Source organism: Ambystoma mexicanum, chromosome 13, assembly GCF_040938575.1.
Source record: "Ambystoma mexicanum isolate Mex_15411 chromosome 13, UKY_AmexF1_1, whole genome shotgun sequence".
NCBI lineage: Eukaryota > Metazoa > Chordata > Amphibia > Caudata > Ambystomatidae > Ambystoma > Ambystoma mexicanum.
Window position 1 is genome coordinate 744,365,846 of NC_090938.1, and position 18,040 is coordinate 744,383,885.

The following is an 18,040-nucleotide window of genomic DNA, read 5'->3' on the forward strand; positions in this document are numbered from 1 at the left end:
TCACGAAGGCGGCTAAACTTTACAAACAAGCCATTATTCAGGGTAAAGCTACCACCTTCAATGCCAGAATTTCCAACGGCAAATCCGACACCAGAGAACTATTCACCATTCTCAAAGAGCTTGAAACTCCTAGCACCCCACCACCCTCTACCCTTCTGAAAGACACAGCATCCAGAATGCTTTGCTACAGAAAATGGGCACGCTACACAACAAAATCCTCAACAAACGATCCGCCTTGAAACTCCCGCAACAAGCCACTCCCGATACTCATCCTCCCACGACCAACAGCCTCAGCATCCCACTGTTCTGCTTCCATAAAGTCCCTGAACTGGAAGCACTTCACATTCTAAAGAGTCTCAAACCATCTAGATGTAAAGGCGACATCTGCCCCGCCGGTCTCATCAAAGATTGTGCGGAAGCCCTTAATCCGTTCATCACAGCCTTCATTAATGCCTCCTTCGAGACAGGCTCAGTCCCTTCCAGCCTTAAGGAAGCCTAGGTTCTGCCCCAACTAAAACAAACCCACCTTGGACCCAGCACTCCCAAAACAACTACCAGACGATTACCACAGTCCTCTTATTACTGAAAATCCTGGACAGAGCAGCATATGTCCAAATCCAGCACCACCTGGAAACCAACCACATCTTGGGAGTCTGGCAATCTGGCTTCCGGCCCGGTCATGGCACAGAGTCAGCACTCCTTCACCTCAAAAACCAGATCAACAAGCTCAGGGATGTGGGGAACCCTGTCCTGCTACTCTTTCTTCGACCTAGTCGATCACAAAATTCTTTGCAATCACCTGACCACCTCAGCATCATTCTCACTGGAAGCTAAGACCTGAATCGCCTCCTTCTTAGAAGGCAGAGTCATGAGGGTCTTTGCGGAAAATGCAAGCGCTCCTCCAGCTCCAATCAAATGTGGGGTTCAACAAGGGTCTTGTGTCTCTCCCACACTATACAATTTATAATTTATATTCACTAAACCACTCTTGGACTCCCTTGGCATAGCCTGCACTAACTATGCCGACGACACGTATATTCTTTTGCCCCCATCTGGAATCTACTCCAACAACACAGACACCCTGAACACAGCCTATGCGACCATTCAAGCCTGGATGGCAATGCATGGCCTATACCTGAATGACGAGAAGACCGAGCTCCTTCTGGTCGGTCCCGCCACAGTGCTAAAAGAACTTTACTCAGCATTCAACATCGACAGCACTCAGATCACTGTCTCCCTCTAATAAAAATGCTGGGAGTATACCTTGACTTTACCCTATCCCTGACTCCCCAGTTGAATGCTATTTCCTCCTCAGCAGCCTACACCACCAAATTGATAAATGCAGCCAGGCCCTTCCTATCTACAGATAGTTGCCTAACGATTGCTATGGCTGTGGTAGGTGCCAGATTAGATTACTGCAATGTACTCTTTGCGGGCACCTCCACACACAACATACAGAAATTTCAAACAATCCAAACGAATGCAGCATTAAACATCCCTAAAATGGAACAAATCTCGATCAGGTTCAAGACCCTTTCCATCACCCACAGGTGCATCTAAGGATCTGCCCCACCCTACTTGTCCTAGAAAATCACAAAGACCTGCTTGTATAGGCCCACCAGAACCCCCTACATCCATCGCCTGGTCAAGCCTAAATTGAAAGGCGCCAAAGCGGGAGGCTCTAGCTTTCCCTCCATTGCTGCCAAACAATGAAACTCCCTCCCCATGCGCTGAGGGACGCAGAATTCTATTGGGTCATCTGCAAGGCTCTCAAAACCTGGTTGTTCACTTAATGAATGAATTACTTCTCTGTCCCTTTGCCTGTAAGACACCACTGTTGTAATCTCCCACCTGTGTCTGCATGCAACAGCTTTCTTTCTAACTGTATTCTCCCTCGCCTAAATGGATCATGTAACTTTCTGACTGTAAACTTACCCTCCCAAATGGCCACATGCAACTGGTTCCTGCAACAGCGCCTTGATGCCTTCGGGTTTTGTGCGCTTTACAAATGCAATACATAAATAAATATATATATTCCAATACGTCCATGTAAGCAGATATTCAACTGTAATAGGTACGTCAATATTACAATATGTTGACCTCTTTTGGGTTGAGGTGGCTTGTCGTGTAACCATTAGAAGAGGGGGCTTGGGGAAGGGGGGGGCAGGGCAGTGGGCCCGGAGGTTGAGGTAGCTTAGTGTGTATCCTTTGGCAGTGGGAGCTTGGGGAGGGGTGCAGGGAAGCGGGCCTGGAGGCTGAGGTAGCTTGGCGTGTATCCTTTGGCAGTGGGAGCTTGGGGGTGTGGGGTGCAGGGAAGTGGGCCTGGAGGCTGAGGTAGCTTGGCGTGTATCCTTTGGCTGAGGAAGCTGCAGGAGGGTGTGGGGTGCAGGGCAGTGGGCCTGGATGCTGAGGTAGCTAGGCGTGTATCCTTTGGCAGTGGAAGCTGAGGGGGTGCAGGGCAGTGGGCCTGGAGGCTGAGGTAACTTGGCGTGTGCCCTTTGGCAGTGGGGATTTGGGGGTGGGGGGCAGGGCAGTAGGCCTGAAGACTGAGGTAGCTCAGCGAGTATCCTTTGGCAGTAGGGGGGGCAGTACAGTGGGCCTGGAGGCTGAGGTAGCTTGGCGTGTATCCTTTGGCAGTGTGAGCTGTGAGAAACCAGAAGGTGTCTCACCCACTAGTCCCCGGGGATCGGTCATCCAGGTGGCCAGGACACGGCCATCGCTTTTCGATCCAGTTCCTGGGGGTGTATCAGTGCGGGAGGATCACCTGGGTGAGGGGTCTTTAGAGAGTGGGAGTGGGACACTGGATGGTGAGACGCAGTGCCCCCTTCCTTGTAACATCTTTACCCTATCCTACCCGGTAGCATGTTTAGGAACTCTAGCCCCCCACCCCGCCTTTTGCAACACAAACACTCTCACTGGCAGCCCGCTCTAAGGGAAAACAGACTAACACCTGAGCTGCATACCTGACGTGTCCCAATACAATGGTCAGGCAATTACTGACCATCACTCATACCCGACTTCCATTACACTTCCCCATACGGATAAAAGACAGAGCACAAGAGCACACTCCGAGCAATGCAAAGCTCAAGAGAAAACAGCAGTTCCAAGATGGAAGTTTAGCAAGAGGAGAAAGACGGCGAAACAGGAGGGGATTGCAAAGAGGGAAGTTCCCTTGAGCAAACAGGGAAGTTCCCTTGACCCTTTTGACAAGGAACCGTTACTTTCATGAGCCCTCGAAATTGAAAAATATAAGGTCAGGAAAACAGGCTGAAGAATCCTGCGTTGTGTGTCGGAGATACGTGGGGCACACAGGGCCGCTTCAGTGAAAGCAACACAGCCTGTTAGTTGGGGAGACCGATACGAGACCGGTCTGTGTTGAAGCCAAGGTTGCAAGCAGCAATATTGTATGGCGAGCGCTGGAATAAACATTGCTAAAACGCGTGTGATAAGAGACGCGAGTCATGGTAAACTGCTGATGAGTGATTAAACTTTAAAGCAAGCTAAAGTACCTTTGACAGAGAGGTCCCAGAGAATGTGCTAAGCTCAAGTGTGCCGCCTTGTACCGTGCTGAAAACGTGGGGAAGGGAAGCCAACGGCTTGAATATCCTGACATATCATTTCTTGAACACTTTTCTTTTGCATAACATTGTTTCCCACACTATTTGTATTTAGAAGTAAGGATTGGCAATAGGTTTATTAGTATAGGCCCTTTTATTTTGACAAGACACCACTAGGACTGCATTATTATTTGATGGCCGTAGCTTGCTCCCATCTTTAGATTTACGGTTAGATAGGCGAATGACGTTCAATACACACCCTTGAACTGTGGTCACTTGTGTCTGTCTTACTGTTGGATACCATGCCTTCCTTACAGAGCTGGTGGGGTGGGGCAGTAGGCTTGCAGGCCGAGGTAGCTTGGTGTGTATCCTTTGGCAGTGGGAGCTTGAGGGGTGTTGGGAGGTGCAGGGCAGTGGGCCTGGAGGTGGGTTGGTGCGTATCCTTTGGCAGAGGGGGCACGGAGGGGGCGCAAGGCAGTGGGCCTGTTTGTGTTGAGTAGGCAGCGGGATGACAGGGTGTGTGCTCTACTCTCTTAGTGGTGAGCGGGCACAGACAGGTGTGTGTTTTTAGCTATACTCTTTTGGTGGGGGCAGGAAGCAGTATTTTCTCTGAGCTCTGTCTCTCTCTCTCTCTCTCTCTCTCTCTCTCTCTCTGTCTCTCTGTATTTCTCCTACTCCATACTGAAATGTGCTTCACAAAGTTGAAAGTGTTGCTTCAAACACAATTGTCTCTCAGTCATGCTCTGAGAGGTGAAAGTGTAGCCTCAAATGTCTCCTCTGGGTGTGCCGTGCTGGCGGTGTGGTGTTGCTTTGTTGCCATCTAGTGGAAGAAAGTGTGAATTCATGTTGCACAAACTTGCTAAGCATTACATACAGGATAAACCTTTGGCCCCCGTGGAGTGGGTTTGGGGTCCCCTCGTGTACAAGGCCAGAGAGCTCATTCTTACAAAGGCACTGACATTTCCCATTACTCTGCACACGTGTCTCCCAGCACAGTGCTTAAAAATCAGGTCTGAACGAACACAACGAAATATATAAAATGGCACAAAGGTATATTGTTTATGTTGCATGATAATGCATCAACAAATATCTCTAAAAAACGTCAATCACAGTTTGAAAAAGATTGTGGGGTGTCTGAGAAAATGTTGATTTTTACGTTTCTTCCAGATTTCATTAAAAAAAGCATGCATCAGCTGCGTGCCATCTAATGCTTGATAAATTTGCATCATATCCAGTGGAGGTGACTAGGTCTTCATCTTGACATTTCAGTCATGTGATCTCACACAGAGTGAAACCCTGATCACGGGCTGTGTGCGTGTGTGTGGTTGATTTGCTTTGCCAGGATGGTTGCTAGTTTCTCAGGGTTTTTGGAGTGCTCCTGCACTATGAAATAGTCTGTCCTGGGTTGGTGCTCGGCCACTCTGGCTTGTCTTCTTCCTAGGTTAGTGCCCTGGCCACTCCCCCTACTGTCTTTGGGTATTAGTGAAGTGACTAGCCCACTTTTCCCCTTTTTCTGTCTGGCCAGGACCATCACCTTTTCTTTCTCTGCTTTTTCCTTTGCCAGGGCCTGAGCCTCCTCTTCTTCCTCATTTTATTTAGGTCTAGTTTGAGCATTTGTTCTCTGCGCATTTTACTTAATTCAGAGCTGTGGCCTATTTTTCCTCCCCTTTCTCCTTGAACATGCCTTCTACATTTCACTCTACTCTACTCTCTGGACATGCCTTCTACATTTCACTCTACTCTACTCTCTCTCTGGCCAGTGCTCACACCTTGTCTCTCTCTGTCTTCACTTTAGTCACAGCCTCTTGCCTTTATTTCTGCTGCCTTTTTGTGGGCCACAGCTCCCATCTCCGCCTGAGACAAGCTACCCCGCTCACCCTAGTCGTCTCACCTTTTGTGTTCTCCTCTTCCACCTTCCTCCACTCTGCAGGTTTTCTTTCTCTCTGCCCCCTTCTGCTGGCCGGTTTCCTTTTTCACTCTACGTTCCTCCACTTGCTAGGTTTTCCCTTTCATCCACCTTTTTCTACTCTCTGGGTTTTCTTTCCACCTTCCTTCATGCTCTGGGTTTTCTCTTTCTCTTCGCCTTTTCCACTCTCCAGGTTTTCTCCTTATTCCGCTCGCCAGGTTTTACAGTCTGCCTCCTCTCTACTCCTTGGAGCATCGCCTCCACCACTCCACTGTCCTAGTCTCCTTATCCACCAGTTCTCCAGCTCTCTAAATGACAACACACCACCTCTTTAATCCCGTACTCTCCATTACTGTTGCCAAGGGAACTGGCCTTTATACAGGGTCTAACCTGAGAAGCTTCTCCCCGAGTGGCTGGAAATGTCAGCTGCTTTGTCTGCGCATGCTCACTGCCACGAATGCTGTGTAGTCCTGGGTTTGTGATAGTCTTAAACTAGGCAAGCTGCTATTTTGGATTTCTTTTCTGTGTGGAGATGTGAGCTGCTCCCTCGACTGTCCCACTCTGGATGCCGGACTGCCCCTCCTTGGAGTCCATTCTACTCAGCAGGTTAGTTTGTGTGCTATAGAGTTCTTTTGTTGAACTGGGAGTTTAGAAGCAAATTCTCCTGGATTCAGTGTTATGTGGGTGTTTCTTCTATTGCTTTCAATGGGGCGTTGGTTACAAGAAACAGTCTTTCTACCAGGGTTGAAGCTGTAGGAAAAACATGTGTTTCCTGTCCTTCAAGTCTTCCTGTATGGGGGCTGGGGGTGGGGGAAGAAGTGAAGTCCTCTCTGTGTGACCGATTCTTGCACCGGGAAGAGTTGTGCTTCTCCCAGTCCCAGTTGCCGTTAACTCAGAGAGAGGTGTGTGTCTTCCATAACTGTTCTTTTGAGGGCTAGGAATCTACTTCTGTGAGATGATTAGGGTTTCCCCATAGTCTTCTTTCCCTTGAACCTGTAGATGTTTTTCATGGATCTGCTCCAGGTTTCCCCTTTGTGAGAGGGAATTCTTGGAGATGTAGTCCTTATGTGTTTGGTCCTTCAAAATGGTCTGGGAAACTTGTCCTTGGGATATTTTCTTAAGAGTTCTTCCTGGTACTGTTGGCTTCTAGGACCTGGTAATGTCATTCCCTGATCCTTGTGACGATGACCGGGACATGCCCATACTGGTCAGCTTCAAGCCCCACAGCTAAAGCACATGTGTCCCATAGGTATGGAAAAGTGAGACTCGAAAGGGGAAAAAGGTGGGGAGATTGGGATATGGTACCATGCAAGGAAACGAATCTCCCCAACACTGAAAGAAGAGACATTCACAGACAACGTTTCCTGCCACTCGCACAGCTCCAGAGCCTCTAGATGTCACAACAAGGCAGATATAACAGTCTATTGGCACTCTGCACCCAGGGCAAGTTTAATGCCATTAGCCTCTGGGAAACACAGGCAACCATTTGTCACTGAATAAAACCCATATAGATCTCACCAGCAGATCCATAGGAAAGCCTGGGAGTCTAGGGGATGCTCTCTCTCCAGGATCAAGAGAGTCCTCAAGCATCAGAGTGAATGCAAGTGGCCCTGATGAAAGTGTGGGTTCTCTCACATGTTCCCAAATACAGTGTGTTAGAATATGGAATCCCAAAGCAGCATTGACCCTACAAACAGAAATGAAGGTGTGACTTTGGAGACTTCTGGACTCAGCATTTGGTTCATGTTCTGAGGGCAGCACCCACTTATGTAAAGGTCCTCGTAGGATGAACAGCAACCTATAGACCTGAGACACAGTGCAAGAGCGTCACTCATCATTGCCCCCATGACCCACCTCTACCACTCGCTGCACACTTTCAGGGGGCCTTATGTCTCTGACCCCCATTTATGCTTTTTGTTACTTTCATAGGATGCCCCATGTCGGATTTCCAGCTCATCCACCTGGCTGTGGATGTCTAATCTCTCCCACCTCCAGCACTTCTCCATGTACTCTCAATAGATGTCTCATATCTCTCCCCTCCAGCTCTGCTCTCTGTAGTCTCAGGAGATGTCTTGTATCTCTCCCCTCCAGCTCTGCTCCCTGTACTCTCAGGGGATGTCTCGTATCCCTCCCCTCTAGCTCTGTTCCCCGTACTCTCAGGGGATGTCTCGTATTTCCCCCTCCAGCTCTGCTCCCTGTACTCTCAGGGGATGTCTCATACCTCTCCCACCCAGCTCTGCTCCCTGTACTGTCAGGGGATGTCTCGTACCTCTTGTTAGGCGGAAACCTGTGCAGTTCGCTCTGGGACCACTGCAAAAGATTTAGGACTACAGGTGTTTGGCAGTAAACCCACTTGGTAGCAGTCTGTACCACACAGATTCACTTGGTAGCTGTGGCTGAGCAGTCAGACTTCTCTCAAGAAGAGTTAAGCAGTATGTGGAGTATACAAAATAGGGCAATTCTTCACAGTAAGACAAGCGAACACGCAACGAGGCTCAGTGTAAAGATATTAAGGTATTTATTTATAACGAAACATCTATCAAAAACACTATGGCACTATCACGGCAAACAAATCAAACACAATTACTCTACGAAGAAGAAGCGATCAATCCCCCTAACAATATTTCGACAAGTCTAGGTTATACCAGCACCACTTATTTGCAGACAGAGGTGTATGCCTCAACCTAGATGGCACTCTAATATTAGTTAGGACGGGAGAAAAAAATAGGCAGGTTACGAAATCAACACAGTTCAATACTTCACGGGAAAAATGCAAGGCAAGAAGGCAAGAACCACAATAGATCATAAAGTTCAGAGGCCAGGCCCACTCGGAGAGAGGCAAGGCGATATGTCCCAAAAGTCTCTAGTGGAAATGCGTTCGAGTCTTTGTAGCAAATTGTTATCGGCAGATTGAACCAGTTCAGAACAATACGTGAGAAAGCTTGGAGGCGACCCAACGGAAAGGAGAGGATTAAGACACCTCATTCGAACCGATCGAAAGGGAAGCCAGGCGGACACGGTACCTTGTTGTGGAGGGCAGCTCCGGCGGCGGCAGTTGTTCCTGGTGGTGGATGCACGTCGGGTCTTTGCCAAGAGTAGAGATGTTCTCGTCGTCGAGGAAAAGTGAAGTCCAGACCAGCCGCGGAGTGGTCCGTCACAAGGCACCACCTTTTGGTCGCGGTACAGGGGTAGTGGCTATCCGGTTGCCGAGGTGCTCTGCACGGGCAATTCGACCACTGCGTCCCGAGGCGAATAAAAAGCAAAGGGGACTGGTTGTTCCCACCAGTCAGGCGAAGAGACTCTCCGGCAGGGAGATCTCCTCTGTCGTCGGGAATTGGTGAGTCGGTTCCGCAGGGCTGCACCGGAGGTGTCGTCGTGCAGGTCGGCTCAGCGTTACCCTCGTCGGATTCTTAGGTCCTGTGGCGACTTCTGAAGATCCAGTCCCAAAAGCCCTGCTTTTATGCAGAAAACCCCCATTCATTCAGCCTAGCTGTCAATCAACACATGCTAAGTGGTGAGCGGGGAGGCTCACCACTTGGGCCAATCACTCCAGAGTGCGACCGGAGTTGGCAAGGCAACTCGGTCCAGAGTGCCTAAACCCCCTCCCACACCCCTGTGGTAACCCAGACAGAATGGCACCACTTTGGAGGGTCTCTGTACAGAGCCCGCCAAAAGTGGAACAAAGGGCTCAACCTTTGGTTTAGGAGTCACAGAGACGAACACAGACGCCATTTTATAAACCGAGTTCTGGCAGAAAATACCATCCGATAAACTTATTTAAGATAAGTAGACCGGTGGTACGTTAGAGATTAACGAGAAAAAGTATCAATCTCCAACAATGGGACGAATCCCATAGGGTTATGTTCGGGGTCGAACATAACAAGTAGTTTCCACTGCCACCAGCCAAAACTCAACAAGGGGGGACGGGACAGTGCCCCCTCAAATAACGGATCCAGGAGTAATCGAATTACCCCTACTAGTACGTCCACAATAAGATGGTTTGTACTAGTTCTGTTAGTAAATTTAGGTCTAGTAAAGCCAATGGTGACTTTACATGCCCGGGAGACAGTAGTCAGTCCCCGGGTATGGAGTCTATGGTGGGGGTCCGCTAGGACGCCCCAGTGCTACGGCACGTAGGGTGCGGTGTAACACACATAGAAAAACATATGAGACCCTATGGAGTAAAAGACCCCATAGCCCATAGAACACATTGACATTCAAAGGAATTACACACATACATGTCCAAGAGCGGGAGAAAAAGAGTCCCACTCTTGGCAGGATGGAAAAAAACAAACTCCAGAAATCCAGCAAAGCTGCTGGGGGACTCACTAGGTTAGGAAATTCAGCCTAAACAGAGAATTCTCCCTAACACCACTCCCATCCAGCTCTGCTCTCTGTACTCTCAGGGGATGTCTCATATCTCTCCCCTTCAGCTCTGCTCTCTGAACTCTCAGGGATGTCTTGTATCTCTCCTCTCTAGCTCTGCTCTCTCGGGATGTCTTGTATCTCACCCACCCAGCTCTGCTCCCTTTACTTTCAGGATGTCTCATATCTCTCCCATCCAGCATTGCTCCCTGTGCTCTTAGGGGATGTCTCGTATCTCACCCATCCTGCTCTGCTTCCTGTACTCTCAGGGGATGTCTCGTATCGCTCCCATCCAGCTCTGCTCCATGTACTCATGGATATCTCGTATTTCCCCTTCGTGCTCTGCTCTCTGTACTCTCAGGGGATGTCTCGTATCGCTCTCCTCCAGCTCTGCACTCTGTACTCTCAGGGGATGTCTCGTATCTCTCCCCTCCAGCTCGGCTCCCTGTACTCTCAGGGGATGTCTCGCATCTCTCGCCTCCAGCTCTGCTCTCTGGGGATGTCTCATATCTCTCCCATCCAGCTCTGCTCTCTGTACTCTCAGGGGAGGTCTCGTCTCTCTCCCCTCCAGCTCTGCTCTCTTAGGGGATGTCTCGTATCTCTCCCCTTCAGCTCTGCTCCCTGTACTCTCAGGGGATGTCTCGTATCTCTCCCCTCCACCTCTGCTCTCTGTACTCTCGGGATGTCTCGTATCTCTCCCCTCCAGCTCTGCTCCCTGTACTCTCAGGGGATGTCTCGTATCTCTCCCCTCCAGCTCTGCTCCCTGTACTCTCAGGGGATGTCTCGTATCTCAGCCCTCCAGCACTGCTCCATGGACTCTCGAAGGCACCCTCGTGCCTCTCTGCCCTGAGCCTCTCTACACATATATGAAGCCATTGCTCTCACCTCGAGCTCGGATGCTTTCCTGCTTTCTTCCTCTACCCACTCCTGCAGCTCCTTCAGCTCTTTTTTCAGATGCTCCATGTGGCTGTAAAGTTGATCCTAAAAGAATAAAACCAGTTTGTTAGTCAAAAGATTTCCTGCAAATGAATCATCTACACAGAACAAGGCAGAAGGCTCCCAGGACATGCTAGCTGGTTCCCTATTCTTATATATAGTCTATAAAGAATATGTTCCCTTAAACTCACGTACAGTCTACAATACATGTTCCCTCAGACTACCAGCTGCTCCCATAGGCTAATGTACAGTGTATAATGTATGCTCCCCTAGACTCCTAGCTTCTCCCATAGGCTAATGTACAGTCTATAGAGAATGCTCCCTCAGACTCCTGGATGCTCCCATAGGCTAATGGACAGTCTATAGAGAATGCTCCCTCAGTCTTCCAGCTGCTCCCCATAGACTGGGTTACAATCCATAGCTCATCCATCTTGGAAGACACTCTGTTCATAGAGGTCCTAAGGTCATCAATCCTCATACCCTTTCCCCCATTAAATATGAATGATGACACCACCCACGACACATATGTAACTTGATCTGAGATCCTTGACCTGCCACAAACACACCTAGTGCTCCTCAGCAGACACTCCTACAGTGGGAGACTTATGGTCCCGGAAATTGCACCCTCAGCAGGAGCACCCACAGGGAGGCTTGGGATATCCACACATGGCACACGTGAGGTCATGTGTGAGGTCACATTCTGGGCACATGCCATGTTACATGCTTTGCACTGATCAGAGAGCAAAGGTTAAGCAGAAACCTTAAAATGAACTATAATTTACTATGAAAAGGCAACCCAGGGGGGGGAAGGATTTAACATGCATTATCGGCCCGCACCCTAGTTATAGGCCAGAAGTGAAGCCACGGGCGTTCCATCTGGTACTGACACTAATGTACGGTAGACTCCCAGCACCACCTCCTCGATAAGAACACGTTTCACAGTGATTTACACTTAAATGGCCTGTCACTTTGAGATCTAAACAAAGAGAATCAAGCACTGGCAAAGCCAGTAGCTCTGGCTTTCTAAGTGTAGAAAAGTGTACAACCCCCAATAGCCCAAAAAAAGCTTATCCTCCGTCCTATGAGGGTTGAGCCGAACATGTCTATTCTTCCTCCAACGTCGAGTAGCACCAGCCTTGCATGTGATGGGGCTGCGCCCCAGGGCTGGGTCCAGCCATTGCCCGTCTGCAGAGAGCTCGCCATTGGGTGAAGTCCCATCTGCAGTGACCTCGCCATTGGGTGAAGTGGGGGGCTGCAGTCGAGTAGCACCAGCCTCGCGTGTGATGGGGCTGGGCTGGATCCAACCATTGCCCATCTGCAGAGAGCTCGCCATTGGATGAAGTGGGGGCTGCAGTCGAGTAGCACCAGCTTTGCATGTGATGGGGCTGTGCCCCAGGGCTGGGTCCAACCATTGCCCATCTCCAAAGAGCTCGCCATTGGGTGAAGTCCCATCTGCAGAGAGCTCACCATTGGGTGAATGGGGGGGTTGCAGTTTCGTGGCAGCAGCCTCGTGTGCGATGGGCCTGCGCCCCAGGGCTGTGTCAAACCATTGCCCATCTGCAGAGAGCTTGCCATTGGATGAAGTGGGGGGCTGCAGTCAAGTAGCACCAGCCTCACACGAGATGGTGCTGTGCCCCTGGGCTGCGTCCAACCATTGCCCATCTGCAGAGAGCTTGCCATTGGGTGAAGTGGGGGGCTGCAGTCGAGTAGCACCAGCCTTGCATGTGATGGGGCTTCGCTCCAGAGCTGCGCCCCAGGGCTGGGTCCATTACCCATCTGCAGAGAGCTCGCCATTGAATGAAGTGGGGAGCTGCAGTCGAGCAGAACCAGCCTCGCATGTGATGGGACTGCGCCCCAGGGCTGGGTTCATTGCCCATCTGCAGAGCTCGCCATTGGGTGACGTGGGGGCTGCAGTCGAGTAGCACCAGCTTTGCATGTGATGGTGTTGTGCCCCCGGGCTGGGTCCAACCATTGCCCATCTGCAGAGAGCTCGCCATTGGGTGAAGTGGGGGGCTGCAGTCGAGTAGCACCAGCCTTGCATGTGATGGGGCTGCGCTCCAGAGCTGCGCCCCAGGGCTGGGTCCATTGCCCATCTACAGAGAGCTCGCCATTGAATGAAGTGGGGGACTGCAATCGAGTAGCACCAGCCTTGCATGTGATGGGGCTGTGCCCCAGGGCTGGGTCCAACCATTGCCCATCTGCAGAGAGCTTGCCATAGGGTGAAGTGGGGGGCTGCAGTCTTGTGGCACCAGCCTCGTGTGTGATGGGGCTGTGCCCCAGGACTGGGTCCATTGCCCATCTGCAGAGAGCTCGCCATTGGATGAAGTGGGGGGGCTGCAGTCGAGTAGCACCAGCCTCACGTGTGATGGGGCTGCCCCCAGGACCGGGTCCAACCATTGCCCATCTGCAGAGAGCTCGCCATTGGATGAAGTGTGGGGCTGCAGTCGAGTAGCACCAGCCTCGCGTGTGATGGGACTGTGCCCCAGGGCTGGGTACAACCATTGCCCATCTGCAGAGAGCTCGCCATTGGGTGAAGTGGGGGGCAGTGGGGGCTGCAGTCGAGCAGTGGGGAAAGAGGACTAGAGTCAGAAGAGGGGCTGCATTCAAAAGAAGTGAGATTTTAGGGGTTAATTGGGGAACAACCTCCATTTATGTATTTCCTTAAAAGAAGAGCCTCATTAGAAGTCAGGCCACCGCTTTGCCAGTTTATGGGGTTAGAACCCACACCAACAATCTGCTGCTTTGACATGGAGTTAATACTGGCATGTAAAGCTGCAGCAACTGTCCATGCAGAAATACTGCATGTCATGTGGGATCCCATAATGGGGAATAGCAGCAGCTGTGCAGTGTATTACTGACCAAGACATACCACACACACACACCCTGTACTCTGTGGCAGCCTCCACACAGTATGAGATGCAAGGTCGCAAACATGCCACACACACCATTGTACTGTTGGGCAGCCTCGAACTCAGTAAGAGATCTAGGGTCCCAAGACATGCCACTTACACCCTCTGTACTCTGTGGTAGCCTTTACTCAGTATGAGATATATGCTCCCAGGACTTGCCACATACACCCCATGTACTCTGCCAGCCTGTACTCCGTATGAGATTTAGGCTCCCAAAGACATAACCCCCCCCCCCCATGTACTCTGTTGCAGCATCAACACAGTATGAGATTCAAGGTCCCAAACATGCCACACACACACCACTGTACTGTTGGGCAGCCTCAAACTCAGTAGGAGATTTAGGGCCCGATTCACCGAAGGTTTTCCTATGGGATTGCCCCATTATAAAACGTTTCTGTGAATCAGGTCCTTAGGGTCCCAAGACATACTACACATGCCCCATGTACTCTTGGGAAGTCTCCACTCACCATGAGCTTTAGGATCCCAAGGCATGCAACATTCATCAAGTGTACTCTCGGGCAGTCGCCACCCAGTACCTGATTCTGAAACCAAGGCATGTACATAGGTTCTATCCAAGGTTCTATCCATGGCATGTGTGCTCTCTGGGGGCGAGCACAGCGTGGGACATGTGGTTCCTGTCTGGTCACATATGTATTTTGTACATTAGGTCACCCTTATACTGCGACAACCCTTTCATCCTAAGCTTGCCATATGAACATTGTGTGCTCTTGAGTATTGTTAGGGAGAATGTTCATTTTAGTGCCCAATTCCTCCCACCTGAGAGACCCCCAGCTCTTTTGCTGAATGCAGAAGGTTTTAATTTTAACCCTGGAGTGAGACCTTTTTCTCACTCTCTCGTGTGTTTTTACCTGATTTGGCTTTTGTGTTTTCACTGTTTTTGGAGTGTGACAAACTCCATAGGCATCTGCTTTTTGTATGGTGACACAGCACCTTCAGTGCAGTGTCACAGAGAAATCCATTTAGATATCTCATAAGGGTTAACTACCTTTTCTTGTGTGAACTACAGTTCCCAAGAACAGTAAAGTGAAATTGACTTTACTTACCTTTTCTCTTTGTAGGTTCAGCACACCCCATCTTATGTGTAGTGCTGGGGGGTTACCTAGTAGCCCCTTATCCTACTCTCTCATGTAACATTTTTTTTGTTACCCTCACCGATTTAAATGGCTGGTGGCAGTGGTTTAATTGTTCCTACCATTGTGCTTTTCTACCGCAGGCTGAACCCTCAACTGCAGTACAGCACCCATGGGTGACCATTTTGTCAAAACTGCCCCAGTCTTCTTTTTTCGCCATTTTCGGATTGTGGGGTCTTTCTTGGGTTTTACTCTGTGCGTTGAGACAGATTTGAGCCCTCTGTTTGTCTTGCCTTTGGCGGGCTTCAGCCCTGGAGCCCGCCCATGGCTCCAGTGTGTTGTGAAGGACAGGATGCGAGGGAGGGTCCCGAAACGTCCCTGTCCTTTGTCTCTAAGAATGCCTGAATTCAACTAGTCCTGATTGGCTGACTGGCTGGCTGTCCTTCCAGGGCAGCCACCCTGCTGTCTGATGGACAGCCTAGTCTGTGCATGAATGGAAGAAACCTGCTTAAAAATCGAGGGTTTCGGGACTACAGTCAGAGTCGACCACTGGGAGAAACACCCAACAAAGAAACCATGAACAAAGTTTGCTGAATCCTCCTGGACCTTTGAATTGCCCGGTGAAGCCCTGCTGCTGTGCTGACCTCCTTTTTCACCTCGACAGAGAAACTCCGGACAGAACGACTTCTCCCCTCCAGAAGCAGAAAGACCAGATCCCGAGTCCCCTTACCAGAGTTCAAGACCCAAGGAGTGAAGGAAGCCCAACCGGTATCAGAGATCCGCGACAGTGCTGTTTGCTAAGCACTGAAACCGCAAAGTGCAGCTAAACCGAAAAGAGCCTGTAGCTGCCATCAACCTCCCAAGTACCGCCGCAGGGGCCCTGCAGATGTCCTCCCTCTTGTCCCCATGACTGAGGCTCAGGAACAAGGGTCTGCACCGCTTTAGCAAGACAGAATCCAGCTGAACCACTTTTCTTCAAACCAGAGGTACTGTTTAGGCGTGGGGTACTTCCCTTATTGCTTTTAGCCGCACTTTTCTCAGTTGGGAATTGCATTAACTTACTTTTAGAGTTCATTTCAACTCTTTTCTCACAGGCTTAACAGCTTGTGACCCTACAAATGATTTTTCTACAAACTCTCTGTGCAAGACTTTGATTTAAGAAGTGCCTCAGATCCATAGACTGTGCTCCAATTGACTGTGGCTGTCCTGGCTCCTGAAGACTCTTCCAGTCCATTGGCTTTGATACTGTTTGTCCCTCATAGGTGGTAGCTTGTAAACTGTTACTGCTGGGAAAGGCCTATCTAGATTTCATTGGAAGAGTTATATAAATGCCATTACTGTCCTTGTGATTGAAGTCACCTCAGGGTGTAGGAATTGTGAAGTCACCTCAGGGTGTAGGAATTGTGAAGAAGCATATCCAAAGATTATCAACTAACTTGTTCTGATTCTGAAAAGTAATTTTAAAATATGTTTACATTGTTACATGAATTGCCTTTTTAAAGAACGCTTATTTAAAACTTGAGGTTAATTAAATAAATAACTATTTATAACAGAAACCTTGAGTGCAATTGTTACTTGGCTACTTGTATTTACGGATTTCATTTGTACAGCTCTACAGCTCCATTTACCCCTCTTGAGATAGGCCTGGCTGCTCAGTCACACAAACAACTTGTGTAGTACAGACCTATACCAAAAGGTGGGTTACCTAATACCACGCAGATAAGTGTTGTGTAGTCTCACACAGTGATACTGCATCAATTCTTACCTAACAAGTATCCTGGTATAGACACAAGGTGTGACCTTTGTGAGCTCAGACCTTTATTTTCGGACAGATTCTTTGATTCCTGGCCTTTTACATACTCTACTTGTGCTTCTGGGCACCCTTAAGACGGTGCAGGGAGAGTGCCTTTTGTCACTAGTCAAGTCACACACACACTGTGCTCTTCGGCCCTTCTTTATAGGACACACTGTGTGAGCTCTATGCTGCAGAGATACCTGGCAACCACTCAGGTGTGTGGTTCTCTTCACTGTGCAGCTGCACATGCTGGACCTCCTCCTTTACTGTGGGCTCCACTGTGGGCTATGAGTGCCATCATATCCACAACGTTACCCATCATCCGTCTTCCCCGGGACGCTGACCCCCACTATTCTCCTTGACCTACATACAGCACACATACTGTGTAATCCTGGACGCTAGTGTCTGCAATGAGAAGCATTATGCACGGCCACATTTTGTCCCAGAGCTATAGTGCAAACTACATATTCCTGGACAGCCTCAGAAATGAAGAGCAGCGTTTAAGAACCCACCCATGTCCCAGACCTACAGCACACATACCTTGTACTCCTGGGCAGCTGCTGGAATGGGGAGGATTGTGTAAGAACCCATCCCCCTCAATGTCCCTATAGCACACGTACCTTGTACTCCTGGGCAGCCTCAGAAATGAAGAGCACTGTGTGAGAACCCCCATGTCCCAGACCTACAGCACACATACCTTGTACTCCTGGGCAGCCGCTGGAAGGGGGAGGACTGTGTAACAACCCATCCCCCTCCATGTCCCTATAGCACACATACCTTGTACTCCTGGGTAGCCTCAGAAATGAAGAGCATTGTCTGAGAACTCCCATGTCCCAGACCTACAGCACACTTACCTTGTACTCCTGGGCAGCCTCTGGAATGGGGAGCACTGTGTTAGAACACGTCCATTTCCCTATAGCACACATACCTTGTACTCCTGGGTAGCCTCAGAAATGAAGAGCATTGTCTGAGAACTACCATGTCCCAGACGTACAGCACACTTACCTTGTACTCCTGGGCAGCCTCTGGAATGGGGAGCACGTTGTGCCCACTGTGACCCTTGGATTCACGACAGACCACACAGATGGGTCTCCGATCCTTTCCACAGAACAGTTTCAGTTTCTCTTCATGTTCTCGGCACATGTTTTCCTCTTGGGGGGTGTTGCTGGGGGCGTGAAGCTGTTTGGCTATTGTTGGACCTCGTTCATACGTACGCTCTCAGGCCTACAAATGACACGGAGCCGAATTCACTAGCAACCAACTTTATTCACCTCTCAACTCTAACTACTTTTCCCTCTCTCTCGCCCCTCCCTTTCCGTCTCCCCTCCCGCTCTTTCTCCTTGGCTGCCCTTAAAGGGGCAGTGTCCTTTTCCCATGTATAACACCTCCCCCGTGCTTATCATATCAGTCCGGCTACATCTGTTCGATGAGCCGCATTGGTTTCTTTATCGTCCTTGGGGGTCTCCCTGGTGATTCTCTGC

At 49.8% G+C, this 18,040-nt stretch overlaps 1 protein-coding gene across 1 annotated transcript in view; it reads right to left on the reverse strand.

The window, feature by feature from the left end:
• LOC138521883 (E3 ubiquitin-protein ligase TRIM39-like) overlaps positions 1-17,745 on the reverse strand; it is a 134,899-nt gene extending 117,154 nt beyond the window's left edge. The window contains exons 1-2 of the mRNA XM_069635045.1: positions 17,565-17,745; positions 10,714-10,809 (exon numbers count right to left, since the gene is read on the reverse strand). Coding sequence (XP_069491146.1) covers positions 10,714-10,809; positions 17,565-17,702 — 234 coding nt within the window. The 5' untranslated portion in view covers positions 17,703-17,745. The remainder of the gene's footprint in view (positions 1-10,713; positions 10,810-17,564) is intronic.
• Between the last annotated feature and the right edge of the window lie 295 nt (positions 17,746-18,040).